This window comes from Miniopterus schreibersii, assembly GCF_964146895.1.
Source record: "Miniopterus schreibersii genome assembly, chromosome: 6".
Classification (NCBI taxonomy): domain Eukaryota; kingdom Metazoa; phylum Chordata; class Mammalia; order Chiroptera; family Miniopteridae; genus Miniopterus; species Miniopterus schreibersii.
In genome coordinates this window covers 30671387-30691483 of record NC_138107.1, presented here as the reverse complement: position 1 = coordinate 30691483, position 20097 = coordinate 30671387, and the positions used below count along the sequence as shown (strand labels likewise).

General features: G+C 38.4%; 1 protein-coding gene across 2 annotated transcripts in view; it reads right to left on the bottom strand.

Annotated features, from left to right (window-relative positions):
• SMAP1 (small ArfGAP 1) overlaps nt 1-16778 on the bottom strand; it is a 109660-nt gene extending 92882 nt beyond the window's left edge. For both annotated transcript variants that reach the window (XM_081139460.1, XM_081139461.1), the window contains exon 1: nt 16388-16778. In XM_081139460.1, coding sequence (XP_080995586.1) covers nt 16388-16505 — 118 coding nt within the window. In that variant the 5' untranslated portion in view covers nt 16506-16778. The remainder of the gene's footprint in view (nt 1-16387) is intronic.
• Between the last annotated feature and the right edge of the window lie 3319 nt (nt 16779-20097).

Genomic DNA, 20097 nt, shown 5'->3' with positions numbered 1-20097 from the left:
AAATACCAAATACCATCATGATAACATTTAAAAATAAAAACTACTTAGAGATAAACTTGACAAAAAATAAATAAGACCTATACACTGAAAACTATGAAATATTGCCCGGCCGGCGTGGCTCAGCGGCTGAGCATCAACCTATGATCCAGGAGATTGTGGTTCAATTCTCAGTTACAGGACATGTCCAGGTTTCAGGGTCAACCCCCAGCAGGGGACGTGCAGGAGGCAGTGATCAATGACTCTCATCAATGATGTTTCTCTACCTTTCCCTTCCTCTCTCTGAAGTAAATAAAAATATATTAAAAAAAAAAAACACTATAAAATATTGCTGAGAGAAATTAAATGAGATCTAAATAAATGGAGAAATATTCTTTGTTCATGGATTAGAAGACTCTATATTGTAAAAGATGTCAATCCTCTCCTAAATGTACATATAGACTCAAAGCAATTCCAATTAAAATCCTAGAAGATTACTTTGTAGAAGCTGACAAACTGATTAACTGATTCTAAAATTCATATGGAAATTCAGGAAACCTGGAATAGCAAAAACACTCTGAAAAAGAGTAGCAAAGTTGAAGGACTTATACTACCTGACTTAAAGACTTATAAAGTTAGAGCAATAAAGGCATTGTAACATTGGCATGAAAACAGATCAGTAGAACATAATGAAATCCAGAAATACTCTCAGACATACACGGTCAATTGATTTTTGAAATAATCAATTTCAGGGGAGAAAAAATAATCTTTTCAGGAAATGCTGCTGAAAGAATTGAATATCCATATGCCAAAAAAATTTCAACTTGGGCCCATACCTTGTATCATATACAAAAAGCACCTCAAAGTGGATCATGGCCATAAATACAGAACTATAAAACTTTTAGGAAACAACATGGATATGCCAAAACACAATCAATAAAAGGAAAAATTAATAAATTGTACCTCATCAAAATTAAAAAGTTTGTTCTATAAAAGACCATGTGAAGATGATATAAAGACAAGCTACAAGTAGAAAATATCTGTATGTATCTGACAAAAGACTGGTATATAGAATATATAAGCACTTTCAAAACTCAACAGTATTTTGATAATGAGGGAGGCTATCCACGCGTAGGGGAGGGATTATATGGGAAATCATCGGACTCAATTTGTTGTGAACCTAAAACTGCTCTAAAAAAGTCTATAAAAAAAAAAAACATCAGTAAAAAAACACACACCTAACTAGGAAATGAAAGACTGAAGATTAAACCATTGGTCAAGATGGAGGGTAGGTAAATATGGTACTCTAATCCTCCCACAACCACATTGAAATTACAACTAAACTACAGAAAAACCATCCTTCAGAACCTCCTGAAATCTAGCTGAACAGAAGGAGTCCTACAACTAAGGATATAAAGCAGCCACATCAACACTGGTAGGAGGGGCAGAGATGCTGAACGGACTGGTCCCACATCCATGTGTGGCAATTAAAAATTAGGATGAATATATTGGTGGTAAAGTTCCCCCCTGAGGAGCAACATTTCTCAGCCCCACACCAGCCCCCCCCCCCAGGAAGAGAAGTCCCCATAACTTCTGGGTATAAAAAAACAGTGGGAGCTGTGGCTGAGTGAGACTGAGGGCTGCTGGAGTCTCATACTGGAACTCACAAATGCTGAGCTCCAGCGCTAGAGGAGCAGCTTGAAAAGCACCAGGGACATACCAGGAGTAACTGAATTGTCTGGCATCAGAGAGAGAGAACTGGAGCAGCTTCCTCCCAGACAAAAGTTCTGGCAGAAGCCACTGTTCCTTTTCTTAGCCCTCCTCCCACAGAGCCAGCAGGCAGACAGCATATCTGCATCTCCCATCAACTAGGCTAACACTGTTGGACCCACACTGATACTTCCCTGAGGCTTCACCCCTCCCAACTTGCAGGCCCACCCAAGCTGTTTCCATTGGCTTTTCCATACAAATGGCCTGTTTGGCTCATGTTTCAGACTTTCCTAAAATCTCTCAAACAAGCAGCATCTGCCTCAAGTGCTGTGTACCTCTCCCTAAATGGCCCCAGGCCTGGCAGTAGTGGCAGCTGCCTTGGTTCACAGTTTGGCCTCTCCTGAGCACTTCTATGCCCAGCACAAGTAGCAGCCATCTGCAGATCACTGTGTAGCTTTATCTGTAAGAGTAAAAACCAGAAATAGCCCAGAGGTCCTTCACCACATGAATGGTTAAACTATGGTACATAGATACATACATACCATAAAATTCTACTTATTAACAAAAAGAGATATTAATACATGCAATTCAGACAAATCTCCAAAGAATTACACTAAGTAATAAAGCCAATTTCAAAAGTATCATGATACCATTTATATAACATTTTGAAATGAAAAAATTTTAGAATTGGAAAACAGACTGAAAAAAGGGGGTGGGTGGGGAGGAATGGGAGGAAGGGGTGTGTGTGGCGGGAGATATATTAATCTGCACGTGTGACTTAACTGTATAGAACTAAATACATACATACGCACATATGTATGAGTAAAACTAGAAATCACAGTAAAACTGGTAGATCCCATCAATGTCAAAATCCTGGCTGAGATATTGTACTATTGTTTCACAAGATGTTACCAATTAGAGGAAACTGGGTGAAGTCTCTATTTTTATTTTTTTAGCCTCACCCAAGGACATGCTTCCATTGATTTGAGAGACAGGAAGGGAGGGATGGAGGGAAGGGGAAGAGAGAAAGAGAGATGTGAAAGTGAAATATTGATGGGCTGTCTCCTGCACACACAAAAGGGGATCAAACCTGCAACCTCAGTTTGTGCCCTGATCAGGAATCAAACTGCAACCTCTTGGTATACAGGATTATGTTCCAACCACTGAGCCACACCGGCCAGGGCAAAGTGTCTATTTTTTTAAATCAACCAACATATATTAAACTATGATTCCCACTGTCATAAAGTCTTTGTTTCTCTACATATACTTTGATTTATAGCTTTCTTTCCACCCCAAACATGCACCAAAAAGAGAAAGAAGCTATTACTTCAATTAAATGACAGAGAAAATATGGCCATATTTTTAACTTTAATCTTTAAAGCAAAGAATGAAAACACTAGAAATGCTCAAAGTTCTACATTTAAAAAATTGTACTATAATCATTTGGTAATAAGTATACGTAAGGTACAGTAAATTACATAGTAACAAAAAATTTTTAACTAAAATCCTTCTAAACAGATTCCCTTATTTAATTGGGGCTCTTCATTGATAAACTGCTTTTTTGTAAAAAAGGTATATGGAAAAGAAATTCATTTCAAATATAAGAACAATGATTATTTCATGAAAATAATAATCCTTATTATGTAAAATTTAAAAATTAGAATAGTTCTGTCAGTTGAACTTTCTGTGATAGCCTTTATTCTGCCACAGTAGCTACTAGCCACATGTGGCTATTATGCCTTGATATGTGGCTAGTGGAACGAAGGAACTGAATATTTAACTTCAGTTAAATAGCCACATATGACTAGTAGCTATCACAATGAAAAGAGATGATCTAGAACTTACAGAAAAATTGAAAATAATACATACACACACACACAATAAATGTAATAATCATCAATGTAGTAAGTATAGTATTTCTCAGCCATGTCCCTTTGCATAGAATAATTCACTGTGCAGGGCTGCCCTAAAAAGTATATATTCCTTTCTAACAGTAAAGGTATTTTCTCCAAATTTACTTTATGGTCACTCTATAATATTATAGAGTATTATTTAATGCGAAGAAATTACTGAAGGTACTGGGTTGAGAGCAATAATGCATTTTCACCAGCAGAGGGCAGATATATATCATAAACACCACATACCAATTTCATATGTTTAAGTCCAATTGTACTGTATCAAAAGACACTAGTATACTCACTTTCAAAAAAGTAATTGTACTTCTTGAAAGTAAGAGAGGATATGCTAAAAATGAATGTATATTTTTCAAAAATAAACTGACAGGTCTCCCCAGAACCAGTTTTTGTCAACTTTATCAGTTTATTCAAGAGTTAACTATAAAAACAAAACAAAATAACCCTGACAAATAAAATGTCACCCAAGCCTTATTTTCAAGGCCATTTACATATATATTAACAATAGTGCTTGAACTGCAAAATAAATTCTAAATAATTTTCCTCCCAGAGTATAAATTGTCAGAATTCCATGGGAAAATAAAGCATTCATTTCAAAAGTAAACTAAATGCCGAAAACAAAACAAGTAATAAAATGTGGCAAAGGTGCTAAAAAATAGCAAAGGTTTATCTGAGAAAAACTTCAGAAATGGTGCCAACATATTGAAGATTCACTTTCTTGACTCTGCACAGCAAGTTAAAAACAGGCTCTGAAGCAGACTGGGCTCAGTTTCACAACAGTCTCCTAAGAGCTTCGAAAATAGTTTTAAAATGCTCCAAAATAAAATGCCCCTTTCTAGTCCCTTTTACCTCCCTATGGCATTTAACTTTCCAGACTATAACCATTTCTAACAACCCTCCTCTTCTGAGGCACCTGTATTCTGGTTTTCCTTGCAGTCTTATAGGACCCCATTTAGCTTCTTCAATGATTTTACTTCCTACTGCTGCCTTCCTATAGTCTTGGTCATAGACCCTCTGATCTACAAGTACCTTAATCCACCCATGGTTTTGGGAAACAATTTCATGCAGACAACTCCCAAATCAGCAATCACCCCCATCTATCCCCTCCCCTAAATTTCAGCCTGGTACCTTATACCTGCCTCCAGGAATGTAAAACAGTGTACTAAGTATACGCACTAACCTGTTTACCAGCTTAGCTTCTCCCTACATAGAATAACTTTGCCACTCTTCTCTTTTATGTTTGATTCTACTCTTCCTCAAGAACTACCTCTTTCATTAAAAGCCTTCCCCCAACTCCCGCTCTTGGTGATTTCAACTTTCTCTGAACTTCTGTAACACTTAATGCTTGCCCTATTCTTTCCATGCAGGTATCCAGAATGTACTGTGTTTATGGACTATCTGTCTCCTTAAGTCAAGACTCCTAAAGAGCAGGGACAGGGCTTCTGTTGCATACCTCGTCCTAATGTCTACTCTAGTGGAACAGCAGATACAGAGTAAATATAAATATACATTATATATATGTATATGTGTGCATATATATATATATATATATATATATATATAGAGAGAGAGAGAGAGAGAGAGAGAGAGAGAGAGAGAGAGAGAAATTACCTTCTTTTCTTGAGCCTTCCAAAAAGTATTCTTATGTGGATCTAGTCTCAAAATCTATTCAATTACATCGTTGACCAAACAAAATATAATTCACAAATGATTCCTGCAAAGTAATGACTGAGTGCTTAAAAAAAGAAGAGAAACCTGACATAATTATCAAACCCTACTTTGTGCTAGACATCACTTCACAAGCTCAGTTAATCCGCACAACCCTGTGACACATGTATGGCCATTTTACATGTAATGACACTGAGGCTTAGAAAGCTAAAATAAAAAACTCCCACCACACAGAAGGAAGAAGAAAAAGGAAGGAAAGAGATGGAAAAAAAGAAAAGAAAGAAGTCAAAGGCAGCAATGGAAAAACTGAAGTTTTAAGCCAGAGCAGTCAGCCTTCAAAGCCCATGCTTTTAGCTATTGAACCAGAAGCCTCTCAAAGATAACAGCAGACAATTAGATCTGCCAACCCACAGTCAATCAGGGGAAACAATAATATAGAATAATAGTTATATATTATAAAACCATGTTTTTTTATATTTCTCCCTTAAACTTGGGAAGGAAAAAATACGTAAATAAATTCAAAATATCATAAGGCCACTGAACAGTTAGAAGGTTCTTAAGGGAACTAATAAACTCTACAAATACAGCATTCCATTGCTATTTTTCAAATGTTGATTTACTCTGGCAAAGAAGTTAAACAATGGTAATCATTTAAGAAGAATTCACTGGTCATCAGAATGATACAAGATAAAAGGAGAAAATGAAATGAAGCTTAATTTTTAACAATCAATAATCCTTGTTTCACCTGTCCTAAAGTTTAAACCTTGTCAAACCTATTTCTTATTGAAAATTTAACGTTAAAAGTTCAAAGTTTAAGCAAGCATATTACAGATTTCCTTTATTTTGTTTACTCTTTCACAAATATTCTAGTGTTTTTTATTTGCAAAATCTCTCCCGCAAGGCCAAAGATACCCAATATTTACAAATACCTTTCTTATGCTTAACAATATTTACAAATACCTCTCGCTTTTAAACTATTCTCGACACTATTTACAGAATTCATGAGATAACATTTGCTTCTAGTTAACACCTCAAACACTAATAAACAGCATTCCAAGTTTTAAAACATGTTAACATTATTGCCAAATCTGTGTTTAAATAAACTGGTTAAGTAAATACTTAATGTGTAATCATTCCTCACTCTGATTACTAATTTTTATCTAAATATTCTGCCATTACACAGAGGTTTGGTTAAACCTAGGATTTATCTCCTTTCTCATTGTATACATGGCTGAAAGTAAAGCAAATGAAAAAAATAAAAAGCTTAAAGTTACCTTTTGTAAAAGTCAAGGGTAACACATTCATTTGTGGGTGCACAAAGCAATATGCACGTTTCCAGACAACTTGGGTTCATTCCCATGTTCTCTCACTGTCACACAACTTTGAGCAAGTAATTTAACCTCTCTTGATCTGTTTCATCTCTCTAATAGGAGATTAGACCAGATACCATGACACGTCTCCTTTATATCTAAACTTTCTATCATTTCATAGTCACACAAAAATGTAGATGGGAGACTGAAAATCTGTCCAAAGTGCTCAAACATCACTTATTCATGGGCTTACAGAATCTAGGATTAAACGGTGTGGCCTACCACCATACTCAAAGGAATCAATGTTGTCTGGAATTTTGTGTTACTGCCCAATGTGACTGGTCAAGAGAAAAATGTAAAAAAGCCCACCCTCACCTCCAAAATGATGAGTCAAATCATAAAAAAATAGAAATAAGCATATTGAAGAGTACCAAGAAAATGCAAAATGCAGTGTGATACTATTTGCACCAACTATATCAAGGAAGCTTTTCAAAACCATGACTATCCAGCCCTGACTAGGTGGCTCAGTTGGTTGGAGTGATGTGCTGTACAACAAAAGGTTGGGGGTTCGATCCCATGTCAGGGCACATACCCAGGTTTAAGGTTCGATCCCTGGTCAGGGCAGGTGTGGGAGGCAACCAATGTTTCTCTCTCACATTGATGTTCCTCTCTCTCTCTCTGTTTTTCTCTCTCTCTCCCTCCCTTCCCCTCTCTTTAAAATCACTAAACATATCCTCAGGTGAGGATTTAAAAAAAACAAAAACTTTAAAACATGAATACCCAGCAACAGGTTGGGTACACAGAGTCAGCTAGTCTTTATGCACTACTGGTAGGAAGGAAACTGGCTCCAATTCCTGGTAGTACAAATCAAACAGGTATGCTCTACCATACACCTTCACATATGAGGTTTTATTCTGAGTAAACAGTTGTGTGCTGTTTGCAACCAAAAAAATTAGAAAGCATATGGCCATCAACGAGGGTACAGATTCATTTAAAATTTTCTTATATTGGAAGATAAAGCTATCTTACATATGATTTCCCACAGAATCTTCAAAATCCCCTTTATTTTCTTTTTAAGTTTGAATTTCATGTGATCACTGGTCCTTGAAATGCACTCTTTACAAAAGATCAATGGCAGACCTCTGAAGATCTATTATCAGTCACTCCTAAAAGCAGTCACTTGGATCTCTTGTGAAATGGAAACCAAAAATTGTTGGGAGAGTCGGGGGGGGGGGGGGGCACATGAGGGCTCAGAGAAAGAAGAATTACTAAAAAGCTTATAATTCTCTCCTTTTTGGATCCTCAAAACCCTCACATTTACCATTCAAAATATATGTGGGCATGAAATTAGCACATATTTCCAACAGTATCTTATCTAAGCTCTGTTTTATGTGAAATATTTTTAAAAATCATTTCTGTATTGTACTATAGCTAAATGCCATTCAGAGTTAACATAACTACATTCAGTACTGACACAGAAGTGACATGATGCATGGGGTTTAGAAAAGAATACAGCTCACATCAGAGTTGAAATACAGTAAACCCTCCATTTTTTGGACCTTGATTTAAAGAACTTCAGATTTAACAGAAAAAATTTCCAGTCCATATGTCATATGTGAAAATTAACATCCTATTAATTTTAAAGTGTGTTTAACCAAGATTTGCTTATAATTAAGTTAAAAGGGTTTTTTTGTTTGTTATTAATTCACTGTTATTTTTTAACAAATTTTAGCAAACAGACAAGACCATATGTTGGGAAAGAAACACTGGTAATTTCGCCAACATAACTAAATATTGCATATCTACCACTATAGTCCACATATTTAAATCCAAGAGTCACTACTCATAAACAATTTAATGATTACCACGTGATCACACTGTACTGCATGCAGTAATTAGTTCTATTGTTGCATGGTGTGACTTTAGCATCAGTTTGAACACATGCTGGCTGATGTTCCCACGTGTGCTATGCCACGCCCCAGCTGCACGCATTTGCTTATTGCTGAGACTGGTGAATGCATGCATTTACTAGACCTAGTCAGTATAAATTTAAAATTACATTAGTAATACATACAGAAAACTTTTCTGTGAAATTAAACTTTTCATACATACTTAATTACACAAATGTTGTCTACATAAGGAAAAACAGGTAAAGTAACTAATTTGACAATTTTTTAACATACTTTAGACCTACTTTATCATATAACGAACTTTCAGCTTTAACGGACACCCCCTCATCCCAAATTAGTCCGTTATATCAAGGTTTTACTGTAACTCTTTGCTGTAAGGCTTAATGAGTATAGGGACAACTGGTCACCAAACAATTTAGAGGCAAAGCCTGAACTCAAACCTAACTTTACTAACTTAACCCAGGGCAGTGCTCTTTCAATTCTATCATGTTTCTATGGTTTAAAAAACTAGGGTAGATGACTAGTACCTGACCTAAGGACATAACTGCAGAAAAAAACAAAAAAGTTATAAGGAAGACAAAAAACAAACAAAAACCACTAAAAGATTCACCTACAGATTCAATCAATTTGTAGAATAGTTCAGTGATTAGAAAAAAATATTCTATTCTGTTTATATTAGTATTTTGAAGTTATGGGGGTTCTACTATTAAATGCAGAGATAAGTTAAAACAAAGACACTGTCCATATGGAAATACATTTGGAAATAATCTCTCTGAGAAATAGATTAAGTCAGCTTGAAGGTGATACTCTCTTCCCAACAATAACCTCTGCTATCACAAAATTTCAACTGCAAAAACATGTTTCATCCTTCATGCCATGGAACATGCGGTTAACAGCGCTGACACTGGAGATAGATCTCCTGGGTTCAAATTCTGACTATAATTTCCTCTAATTCTCATACCTGCTCCTCTGGGCTGTACCCTTGATATTAGGTTAGGTTCTAGAGCTAGCTGAGACTCCAACATGTCCTGTACAATATAAAGGGTGAAAATATATATTATCAACTACTTTGGGAGATTCCCAAAACCACCCTCAGGTTCAGTAATTTGCTAAGAGGACTCACAAAATTCAATATACAGTTGTACTCATGGCTATAATTTATTACAGCAGGATACCAAGGATAATCAGCAAAGGGAAATGATGCATGGACTGAAATCCAAGACCAAACAGGCACAAACATCCAGGTGTATACCCTTCAAGCGGAGTTGCACGGAACTCACTTAATTCTCCCAGCAAAGAATTCTGACAAGTATGACATGTTAACAACCAATTAAGCTCATTAGAAACTTCGTGCCTATGGTTTTATTGCCTGGAGAGGGGGAGGGGGTCTGATCATACAGACACCCTTGCCTAGCACATATGCAAATTTCAGAGTCCCAGAAGGAAAGCAGGTGTTCAGCATAAACCACACTTTGTACTTCGTATAAATAGTTTAGGTAACTGACTTAATACTTAGGGTGGTGAGACCTTCCCCAAATTCAAGTTCCCTGATGGCAGCCAAGAGCCAACCTTGCAAATCAGGCCTGCTTCCAACTGACTAGTAGATCAACAGACCAATAAAACTAGTAGATCCTTTAGAGCATAGCCCTTATCTACCTGTTCCCAGCTCCTAGAAAAGTGCCTGAAATATAGTAGCCATTCAAAACAAAATTTCTTTTAATGAAAAAAATGTCTGGCTCTATCATTTCCTAGCTGTATAACCTTGGGAAAGCTACTTAAGCTCTGTGTGCCTCAGTTTACTTGTTTGTAAGATGGGATAATAGTACCTATCTCAAAAAATTGTTTTGAGGATTAAATTAATATATGCGAAGTGTTTACAACAGTGCCTAGAAAGAAGAAAGCACTATAAAACTTATATGTATATATGTGATATTAGTTGATTTTTTTTAACTTCCAACCTTAAGGTTCTATCATCTCCAGGTCACACTAAGCTCTCCCATTGCTAAATTTAATGAATCTACAGCCTACATATAGATTATATTTTAAGTGATCATTGTTTCATGTCCACTGAGATCCCTAACTAGTTTTTTTACCAAAATTTTTTAGCACACACAACAGTACCTGACATGGTACCTAATCTTTGCAGAAAATATTGATTTGCCAAAAAAATTACATCTGTTAAATCAATTCTTCACAGTGGTCAGAATGTAAGGCAGTTAGTCAACACTTTTGATAATTACCAATTAAACAGGTTCTTTGATCTTCTATTGAGAAATGGAAGGAAAAATCAGTTGATTTCATGCAGTGAAAAGACTAGTAGTAGCAGCAGCAGCAGGAAAACACTTGAGTTTATAAGGTGTATGATTACAATGTCACATTTGACTTTCCCTTAAAGACAGGTTCAAATCCTCATAGGTTAATAAGGGTTATATACAGGGTGTCCCAAAAACATGTATACACACTTCAACAGCTGACAACTCACTTAATTTTCACTCCTTTTCAGGTTTAACTGATTGGAAATAATGGGTGAAGCCAGACTAAGCCTTGAACAAAGAAAATTTACTCACTAGACTTTTTTATGGGAACTCACAAAAGATAAACCTTATAGTACAAAACCAGCAATAGTCGACAAATTGAGGGCACACAAATACTGAACAAAATGATTCTTGATGTTTGCGATTCCATTGCTTCTAGTTATCAGCAGTGCCTGGACCAAAACGACCAACAGTTTGAAAACAGGCATTGACAAGAAAAATTCTTCACTTCTGTAGATTCTTTTAAATTTTGAAAATGAACTGTATGGTAATAAACACTGACTTTATAATCATGCAAAGTGTGTATACATTTTTTTAGGGTACTCTATATATGTTTTACAGCAAGGATTAAGGAGATACATTTCTACGATTAATGAAATCAAGTAATAAAAGAATATTTTAATCTTTAAAAAAAGAAAAAGAAGAACTGGAAGAGAGAAAAAAGGAGGTCCACATGCAGGCCAAGTTTTAAACTGATAAATCAGATAGAGACCAGTGGTTCCTATCCCAGCTCTGACACCAGGACTCTGAGCATAATCATGCATAATCATCAGGAAAAACCTCGAGGTAGGAGGATTACCAGAACAAAGGACTAATCAGGCTGAAGTTTAGCATTGTGAGAGAACTTTTAGACTGGCAGGTCTCTTTAGATGAATTACAGTCACAGATCTTAGATTACATCAATTTGTCCTATAAGCATCAACATCGTCATAAACACCAGTTCCTCAAGGTGAACTTTTTAGTATGAATTAATTTAAAGTAAGTTTACATAAGAACTCTTAAATATCAAACACTTAAAAAATGATCTCCATCCTCACTGCCTGTAGCAGACTCAGGGATTGGGTCTTACAAGTTCCATTTAACCTTTCTACTATCTGAAGAAGTTAGAAAGCTAAAAGACTGCCTTGAAGGCAAGGTGTTGAACGTAAGTCTGCAAATTTTTGCACATGGAAGGCACAAGTGTAGCAAAGACCATCTTCCTACAGTAAGGCAACTGACAAAAATGTCTAGTAAACACTGAACGACTGCAGTAACCAGTAATGGTTCTCCAATCAGCTTACCAGTCTCATGGGTAAGAAGCAGCCACAGCAGCGGAGGTGTTGGTAGCAATGGCAATATTATGTAGCCTTGAAAGTAGTCCAGCGGTGGTTCCCTGACTTTTGTTCCTGCAGCCCTTCCATGATGTTATAAGCATCCTATTCCTTAGAATAGCTACAGTGGTTCTGTTTCCTGCCCCATACCCCGACTTATGATACACTGACACTGAGTTCAAGACATCCTATACTCTTGTTTCGGCTGTTATAACTAAGTGACTTGCCTGAAATCTCTCACCATTCTAGTTCTTCCTCTGACCTGCCACCCCCAAATCTGACCGTGCTTAAAGAAAACTTACTAAAAAAAGGCCACATGAAAACTTCTTATGTTCTTTTATATACCTGCACCTTACAGACTATGTCCTTTAATCCTTCTCCATCTGAAATCCCACTTCACCTTCAGAATCTAGCTCAAACAAGGCTCCTTCTGTGAATCTTTCCCAAGAAAGTCATTCCACATGCCCATATGTACACTCTCTTCCATATACCCTGCTGCATACCCTTGGCTCTGTGCTCATTTACATTCAATCATTCAAAAGATACTTGCTGAGTTACATTTACCTACCACATTGTGTGGAGGGATTAGGGATATAAACCAAAACAAGACAGACAAGGTTTCTTCTCTCTTACAGATATAATCCAAAAGGGATATAGCTTATCCAATAAATATTCAAAAAATGTTTAATTACAATTGTGGTAAGTGTAATAAAAGATTCAGGGTGTGTTTACATGTATAAACGTCAAGTCTAACCTAATCTGGAAGGAACAGGGAAAATCATTTCCCCTGAAAACACATTTAAACAGAAACTAGAAGACAGGTAAAACTAATCAGGCAAAAAAATTTTAGAGTTTCCTAGGCAGAAGGAAACTGCATGTACAAAGGCCTTGAGGTAGCATTCTAAAAATGTGAAAACAACTTACAGACAAGTCAGAATGCAAGGGAGACAGCAGCCCAAAATGAGTGGAAAGGGAGGTACTTCTTACAACCACTACTATAAGTAACACTTAGAACACTCTTTTAGAATTATTCATTTGCAAAAATGCTGCCTTCACTAAACAAACTGCTTTAGGTCTTACAAACTTTTTTAGCTCCATAAGCATACACAGTGCTTAACAGCATCCCCTCAAGTCAAGATCTGCTGAATGAAGAAATGAGTGTTTGATCTGAGCAAGGAGCTTAGCATCTCAATACAAGATCCACTGGAACAGAAATTATCTCTAGGACTGAAAAATCTTGATTCTGACTACCTCAAAACTTTTTGGCAAAAGACACATTTTCATGCCAACATATACATGTCCAGAATCAAAGCTAGTATTACTGTGCATAAAACTCTAAATACTAAAAACTAAACTTTAAGTTGGCAAGGGCCTCTAAATCCTAACTGCTCCATAAAGTGCCACCAATTAATAACCAACAGAATCATGAATGAGGCCAGGGAGAAAAAAATGCAGCTCCATCTGCCTGTTCTTATTCTCCAGTTGCTCAACAGATTTGGTAAGAGCAGTATCAACAACAGGAAACTGGCACCTATGCCATCCTTTTCTTCTTCCTTACTTCCTAAATACTGTCAATTCAGGAAACACACCGATGACTCAGTACGAAAATGTCAAATCCAATTGACATACCTCTACCAACCATTATAACTCAACAGAATAAGGCAATCTCTACCCTAGACTTTAATTTTTGGCACATGTTCTCAAAGAGCAGTGGGAGAAGCATTCTTTGAAAGAAAGAAAAGTGAGTTAACTAAGAAATTGCTCCAAAATACATGAAAAGCTTGATGTAGAGTTTACTAGATAGTGAAGAAAACACCAATATACATATATACAGTAAGTAATCTCTTTATAATAACTTAACTGTAGAATAAGACACTTAGCTTGTCTTTTAAAAGTACATTTAATCTGAATTTCACAACCTACATTTATTGTGTCACCTGGCAAATATAATAGTAAATCCAAAATCATGTAACAAGCCAAGAATTCTACCAAAAGAGCTCATAAATGGGTTCAACCGATGACTCAAAAACTTTACAAAATATATTTAACTACATCAGTTGTCCAATCATCTCAAATTTTTCACTTATTACAAGCATAAAATCAAGTCTCATTAAACCAATAAGTGTCCTTAACTGTCTTTTTTTTTTCCCCCCAGAAAGATCAAGATAAAACGGTGAAATACTTTAGAAGATCATTTTAACATTATTCTAGATTTAGCAGCACAAAGAAAAAAATAATAATGATCTTTCTAAATCATGACTATGGAGTTCATGCTCTTCATGTTGCATCTTTGAACTCTTGATACTACTATTCTCATCCACTTCCTCCACTTCTCAAAAACAAACCCACAAACAAAAGACCAAACAAAACCAAAATTAAAAAGACATTTATTCGATATATTGCTATTACCCTAAGTGTCAATACAAATAGTGAGCAAAACGGATGCTTCCTATTCCTCAGGTCAAAAATAAAACCTTTGTCCCAATTTGCAAAGTACACGTTTCTCCTCCCTGACCTTAAAAAAAAGGTAAATGAAAATGTTAACATGGTAAATGATGGCTTTTAAAAAACCTATAAACTATTTTAGAAAGCGCTAATGAAAATCTGATTTTATACAGTACTTTTTTGGGGAAAGAAATCTGAACAAAAATTATTTTTCCATTATTTCTATACTTAAATTACTGAAATTTATTATTTTTAATGATTTCATATTTACTAGCATCTCTACTTAACCACGTTACTTATTACTCAAAATGCATACCATATACCCTCAGCTCCTTTCTTTTTCTGGCCTTCTTAAGGCCCAGTTTCAGTGTTTTACTAGTATAGTGATGAGTGAGCAATTGAGCCTCAATACAGAACAGTATTCCCCAAAAACACTACACACATAATATCAGGTAAACAAATATTACTACAATAATCAGGCATTTTTAACGCATCACCTGAAAGGTCACACAGAATAAATAGAAGTTTGGCTCAATCAAGTTACTATATAGAAAAGTGCTCATAAAATGGTCTAGTTACAGTAATCCAGTACCTGTTATGGTAGTAACTTGCTGATGCTGTGTGGCTTAGTCAAATCAAACATCAGCCTACTGACATGAGACTCATTTATACAGTATTGTGGAAAAGCAGTAAAGCTTCAGGAAAAGTCTAGGTCAAATAATGCAGAAATCCTAAATGATTATTTGGAACACATTCCCAAAGACTGACTGACTCCTGTTTTGGAGAACTACCTATTTCTCAACGAATAAACAAATAAACCAATTTACAAGCAAGCAAGATCTCTTCCTAACCACGTGAGAAATTTGTTTTAAAAATCTGAAACACTTTTTCCATGAATTTTAAGACATTAAATATAAATCAGATCTTGGAATCCAAAACATATAGGCTAAAAATAGTGTATCTATTCCAAAGGCTGAGGCTGAAAGCCCTCCAACTGAACAAACCTAAAATTAGATTTTTTTTCATCTCTCGGTCTTTAAAATACACCTTCAACATTTATGGGGCACACAAACCTGTGTCCATACATTCACCCAAACTACCTGGTGAGAGGCAATCTAATTATTAAAATCTTCAGGAACATAAGCCTACTGTCCAAGAGACTCGTGTAATGAAATTCCTATTCAGTCTGGCTAACATCCAGACTAAAACAATACTACTATTACTAATAATAAAGACCCCTCCCTAATGGTTTTCTTCAGTAAAACTACATCCCACCAAAAAGGACCACCACACTCTCCTCCTCCTCAGGAAGCAGAAGCAAAAGCCCTGAGAAGCTCTCAGGTGGGCAGGCAGGTAGGGTCCACCTGGGCTACGGAACATCGGGGCCCGGGCAGCAAGAATGAAGTTATGGGGGGAGGGTCAAGGCGCGGAGACTTAAGGGTGGCCCCACCCACGGACGTACCTGAGACCTACCGAGGGAGGACAACCCTTTAACCCCAAGCACAGCCCAGGCCGGCGCCCGGTTCCGCGCTCCCAGACCCACCCCAGCCCAGGCCCTGTGCAGGGTCCGAGCTTCACGACGCGGGCACCGGCTCAACCCCGAGGCCGGGTAGAAGAAAAGGCTGGGACCAAGGACGGCACCGTGGGCCTGACCTCGCCGCCGCCACGGGCAGAGATGAGGGTCCCCTCGAGCCCCGCGCCCGCCCTCCCGTCAGGGCCACGGCCGACCGGGCGCAGCCGCGGCGTCCGCTCGGGCCCCGGGCGCCGCGGCGACGGGAAGGTCACCGGCTGCAGGAGGCCCGGACCAGGGAAGGCGACGTCCAGCGCTACCTTTGGCCTCGCAGTCGGCGCAGTACTTGTTGTCCTCCTCCCTCAGAAGCTTGGACAGGATGAGCTGGTGCTGCTCGTTCAGCTTCTGAGCCTTCTCCCGGCAGGAGCGCGTCGCCATCTCGGCAGCAGGGCGGGGAGCCCGGGACAGCTACGGCGGCAGCGGACGCGGGCAGGAGCCGGGCTGGAGAAACGCACCTGGCGCCGCCGGGACCGCGGGCGGACTCAGCCCCAGGAAGCGAGCGCGGCGGCAGCTGGAACCCGAGGAGTTGCGGCAGCGGCGGCGGCGGTGGTAGCGCCGACGTGTCCCGCCTCCTCGCCCGGCCGGCCCCTCACGCACCGCCGGAGCCCGCGAGGGATGGAGGGGGAGGGGGAGGGGTTCAGGGACTAGGCCGAGGCTTCCGGGTGGCGCCGCAGGAAGAAACCCAGGCGCCGGGCGCGCTGCGCATGCGCCGAACTTCCCGGGAAGCCAGCCGCTTCCCACGCACAGCCCTTAGCCCAAGGTGATCCCCCGAAGTGTCTCGCGCCGTCCGCGGTGGGCTTCCCCACTTTTGAGATGTGACTGTCGTTGAGGGCCACGGGTAAAGCCCGGTAAGGGAAGGTATTTTACAAAGAGGCGGTTTTCAGTTGCTTTCTTGGCTTTGCTCCTTCTAGCACAGCATTGGAAATGCAGAAATAAAAGTGACTGGGGAGATCTATTCACTCGACCCTTATTCACCTGTAGGCACGACTCTGGAAGCTAGAGGTACGCGTAGAATAAAGTAGACAAAACAGTCTCTTCCATTTTAGGGGAAAGAAGTTGTCTTGTAGTGACATGCATTGAGGGCTAACATTTATTAATTATTCTGTGCCATGAAGGATTAGCTCATTTAACCCCTATCACAACCCTGTAATATTGTTATCCTCCTTGCACAGGTAGGAAAATGAGACCTGGAGTTGAGTAACTTGCCCTGGTTACAGAGCTACTCATTGGAGGAGTTGAGATTCAAATTCAAAGTAGCCTGACTGCAGAGTGTAAAACATCTGGCAATAAGGCCTTCCATATGGAGTGGAAGGTGTGCTCGAGGAGCCACATACTGGGCAGTGTCACTTTAACAAGAAGCTGTATAAACAGTGATCTTTAATTCATGAAAAAGAAAACTAGGGAGACACTTTTAATTAGTTTCCACTGCTGGCTCGTGGGATTTGAACCCTGAGTGAGGCAATTTGAATGTTTTAGCATGTTCTGTCTTACAAGCAATTTTAATATGGGATTTATGTAATTAGAATACACATGGCCCTTGCCTGTGATGGGGCTTATGCTAACAAATGCAATGAGCAGGAGTATGTGTCTCATATTTATAGTGCCAATTCCTAGTCTAGGCCCTTTATAAAGGTGACCCTCCTGCTCACCTAGCCCCATTTTTGGCACAGGGTCTCAAAATGTTTGTGGAATTAAATTGAATTGTAATGGCAGTGAATATGCTGAGTAATTAAATAAGTTACAGCTTAAACTTTGTAGTTCTGACAATAATAACTAGGTGGATATCAGGGAGAGTTCCAATAAACAGAAAAAAACATCATGTGGGAGGTAGAACTTTTAAGCCACATCTTGAAGACTGTCTTGATTTAGATGAAAACCTAGGGCCCGACCGGGCATAGCTCAGCGGTTGAGCGTCAACCTAGGATCCAGGCAATCAGGTTCGATTCCCGGTTAGGGCACATGCCCGGGTTGTGGGTTAGGCAGCCGATCAATGACTCTCTCCTCATTGATGCTTCTATCTCTCTCTCTCCCTCTCCTTTCCTCTCTCTGAAATCAATAAAGATATATTTTTTTAAAAAATAGATGAAAACCTAGGGAGGGAACTATTGAGCAGGAGCGGCATGCACAAAGCACAAAGACTTCAAGTCACTTGGAAAACAGACTTGAAGAACAGGGCTACTACTTAGGACAAGTGAAAGACAAAGCTATAATAAGTCAAGTACACAGGATTAAAGTAGGCTGGGGGAACCAGACAAAGCAATCTGGCTTTGATGCAGTTAACAATAGAAAACCTATAGATCCTTCAAATAGAATAATAGCATGAAAAAGATAAGGATGTTTTGGAAAAGGTAGTCCAGCAGTACCCAGTTAGCAGACACCACTTTGAGTCTTCTCCCCCACCCCCAAATTCTGCTTAGCACTGCAAGAATTCAGGAAAAGAAAACAGGCTTTCCAGGAAGAAATGATCTACATGATGGACTGAAGGATCACAACAATGTCTAATAGAAATATAAGACACACCACATACATACTTTAAGTTTTTCTAGCAGCCCACATTTAAAAATAAAAAAAAAGAAACAGGTGAAACTATTAACTTTAATAGAACATTTTATTTAATCCAGTGTATTCAAAATGTCATTTCAACATGTGAGCAATATAGAAAATTATTAGTGAAATATTTTACATTGTTTTCATATTGTCTTCAAAATCCAGTGTGCATTCTACACTCAAAGCTCATTTTAACTTGGACTAGCTGCATTTGGAGTGCTCAATAGCCACATGTGACTATTGGCTATATTATTGAACAGTGCTGCCCTAGATTGTCAACCTAGAGGCTATTAAAAATCTAACTTTGAATGGATTGTTTATTAAGGATGTAACAGGAAGAGCAGAAAAGAAGACTGACACCAAAACCATCTTGGGAGAAAAATAAGAATGCATCCATTCACCAATATTTATTAAACAATTTCTATTTAGTTATCTGATAATCAGAAGCTTACATGTCTTACAGTCTAGTAGAGATACAAACAAGTAAATAGAAAAATTAACAGCCACACTGTATAGTCTGTAGCAGATATAAATTGTTCTGGGGGGTCAAACATATGGTGACGGAAGGAGATTAGACTGGGTGGTGAACACACAGTGCAATAGACAAATGATGTATTATAAAATTGTATACTTAAAACTTATATAATGTTATTAATCAATGTTGCCCCAATAAGTTTAATTTAAAAATAAAGTGCCCTGCGAGTAAAAGGAACCAGAACATCAGTAAAGGCATTAGAACACCAGAACAGCTGGAAAAATCAGGGAAGGCTTCACCTTAAACTTGATTTTAATAGGTATAGGAATTTTTCAAGTGAATAGGGGTGAAGAGAAGGAAAAGCAATAGCTTGAAAAAAAAATTGTATGGGCTTCTGGAAGTGCACGGTCATGTGCTGGAAGCAGGGATAATATGAGGCAACAGGAACCTGGAATGTGCATGGAGAACAGGTAGGGAAACGAAGGAGAGAGGTAGATTGGGGCAAGGAGGTGAAAAGCTTTGTATCCAAACTACATAGTTTGAATTTACTCCATGGGCGTAGAGAACCAGCAGAAGCTTTTACACTGAGGAAAGGCCTGATTAGTTTCACTTTCTAAAACCATGGTGGCAGGCTGGAGAACATGGTTGGGGAAAAATGTTATCAGGGGAACAGATTACAGACAGTGCTATTGTAACACAGCCCAAAGAAGATATGCTGGAGGCCTATTTTAAGCCAGTAGCATGCAGTTTGGAAGAGAAAATCAAATGATATTTTAAAATTAGAGGCAGCAAGATTTGGCAGCTGACTATATGTGGAGGTTGAGAGAAAGGAAGTGAGAATAACAGCAAGGTTTCTAAGTTGGGAGACAGGTAAATGGTGATGCCAGTAATCCAGGTCAAGAATAGAAGGGACAGTACAGATTTGGGGTCAGAGGAGGAAAGGGGTTT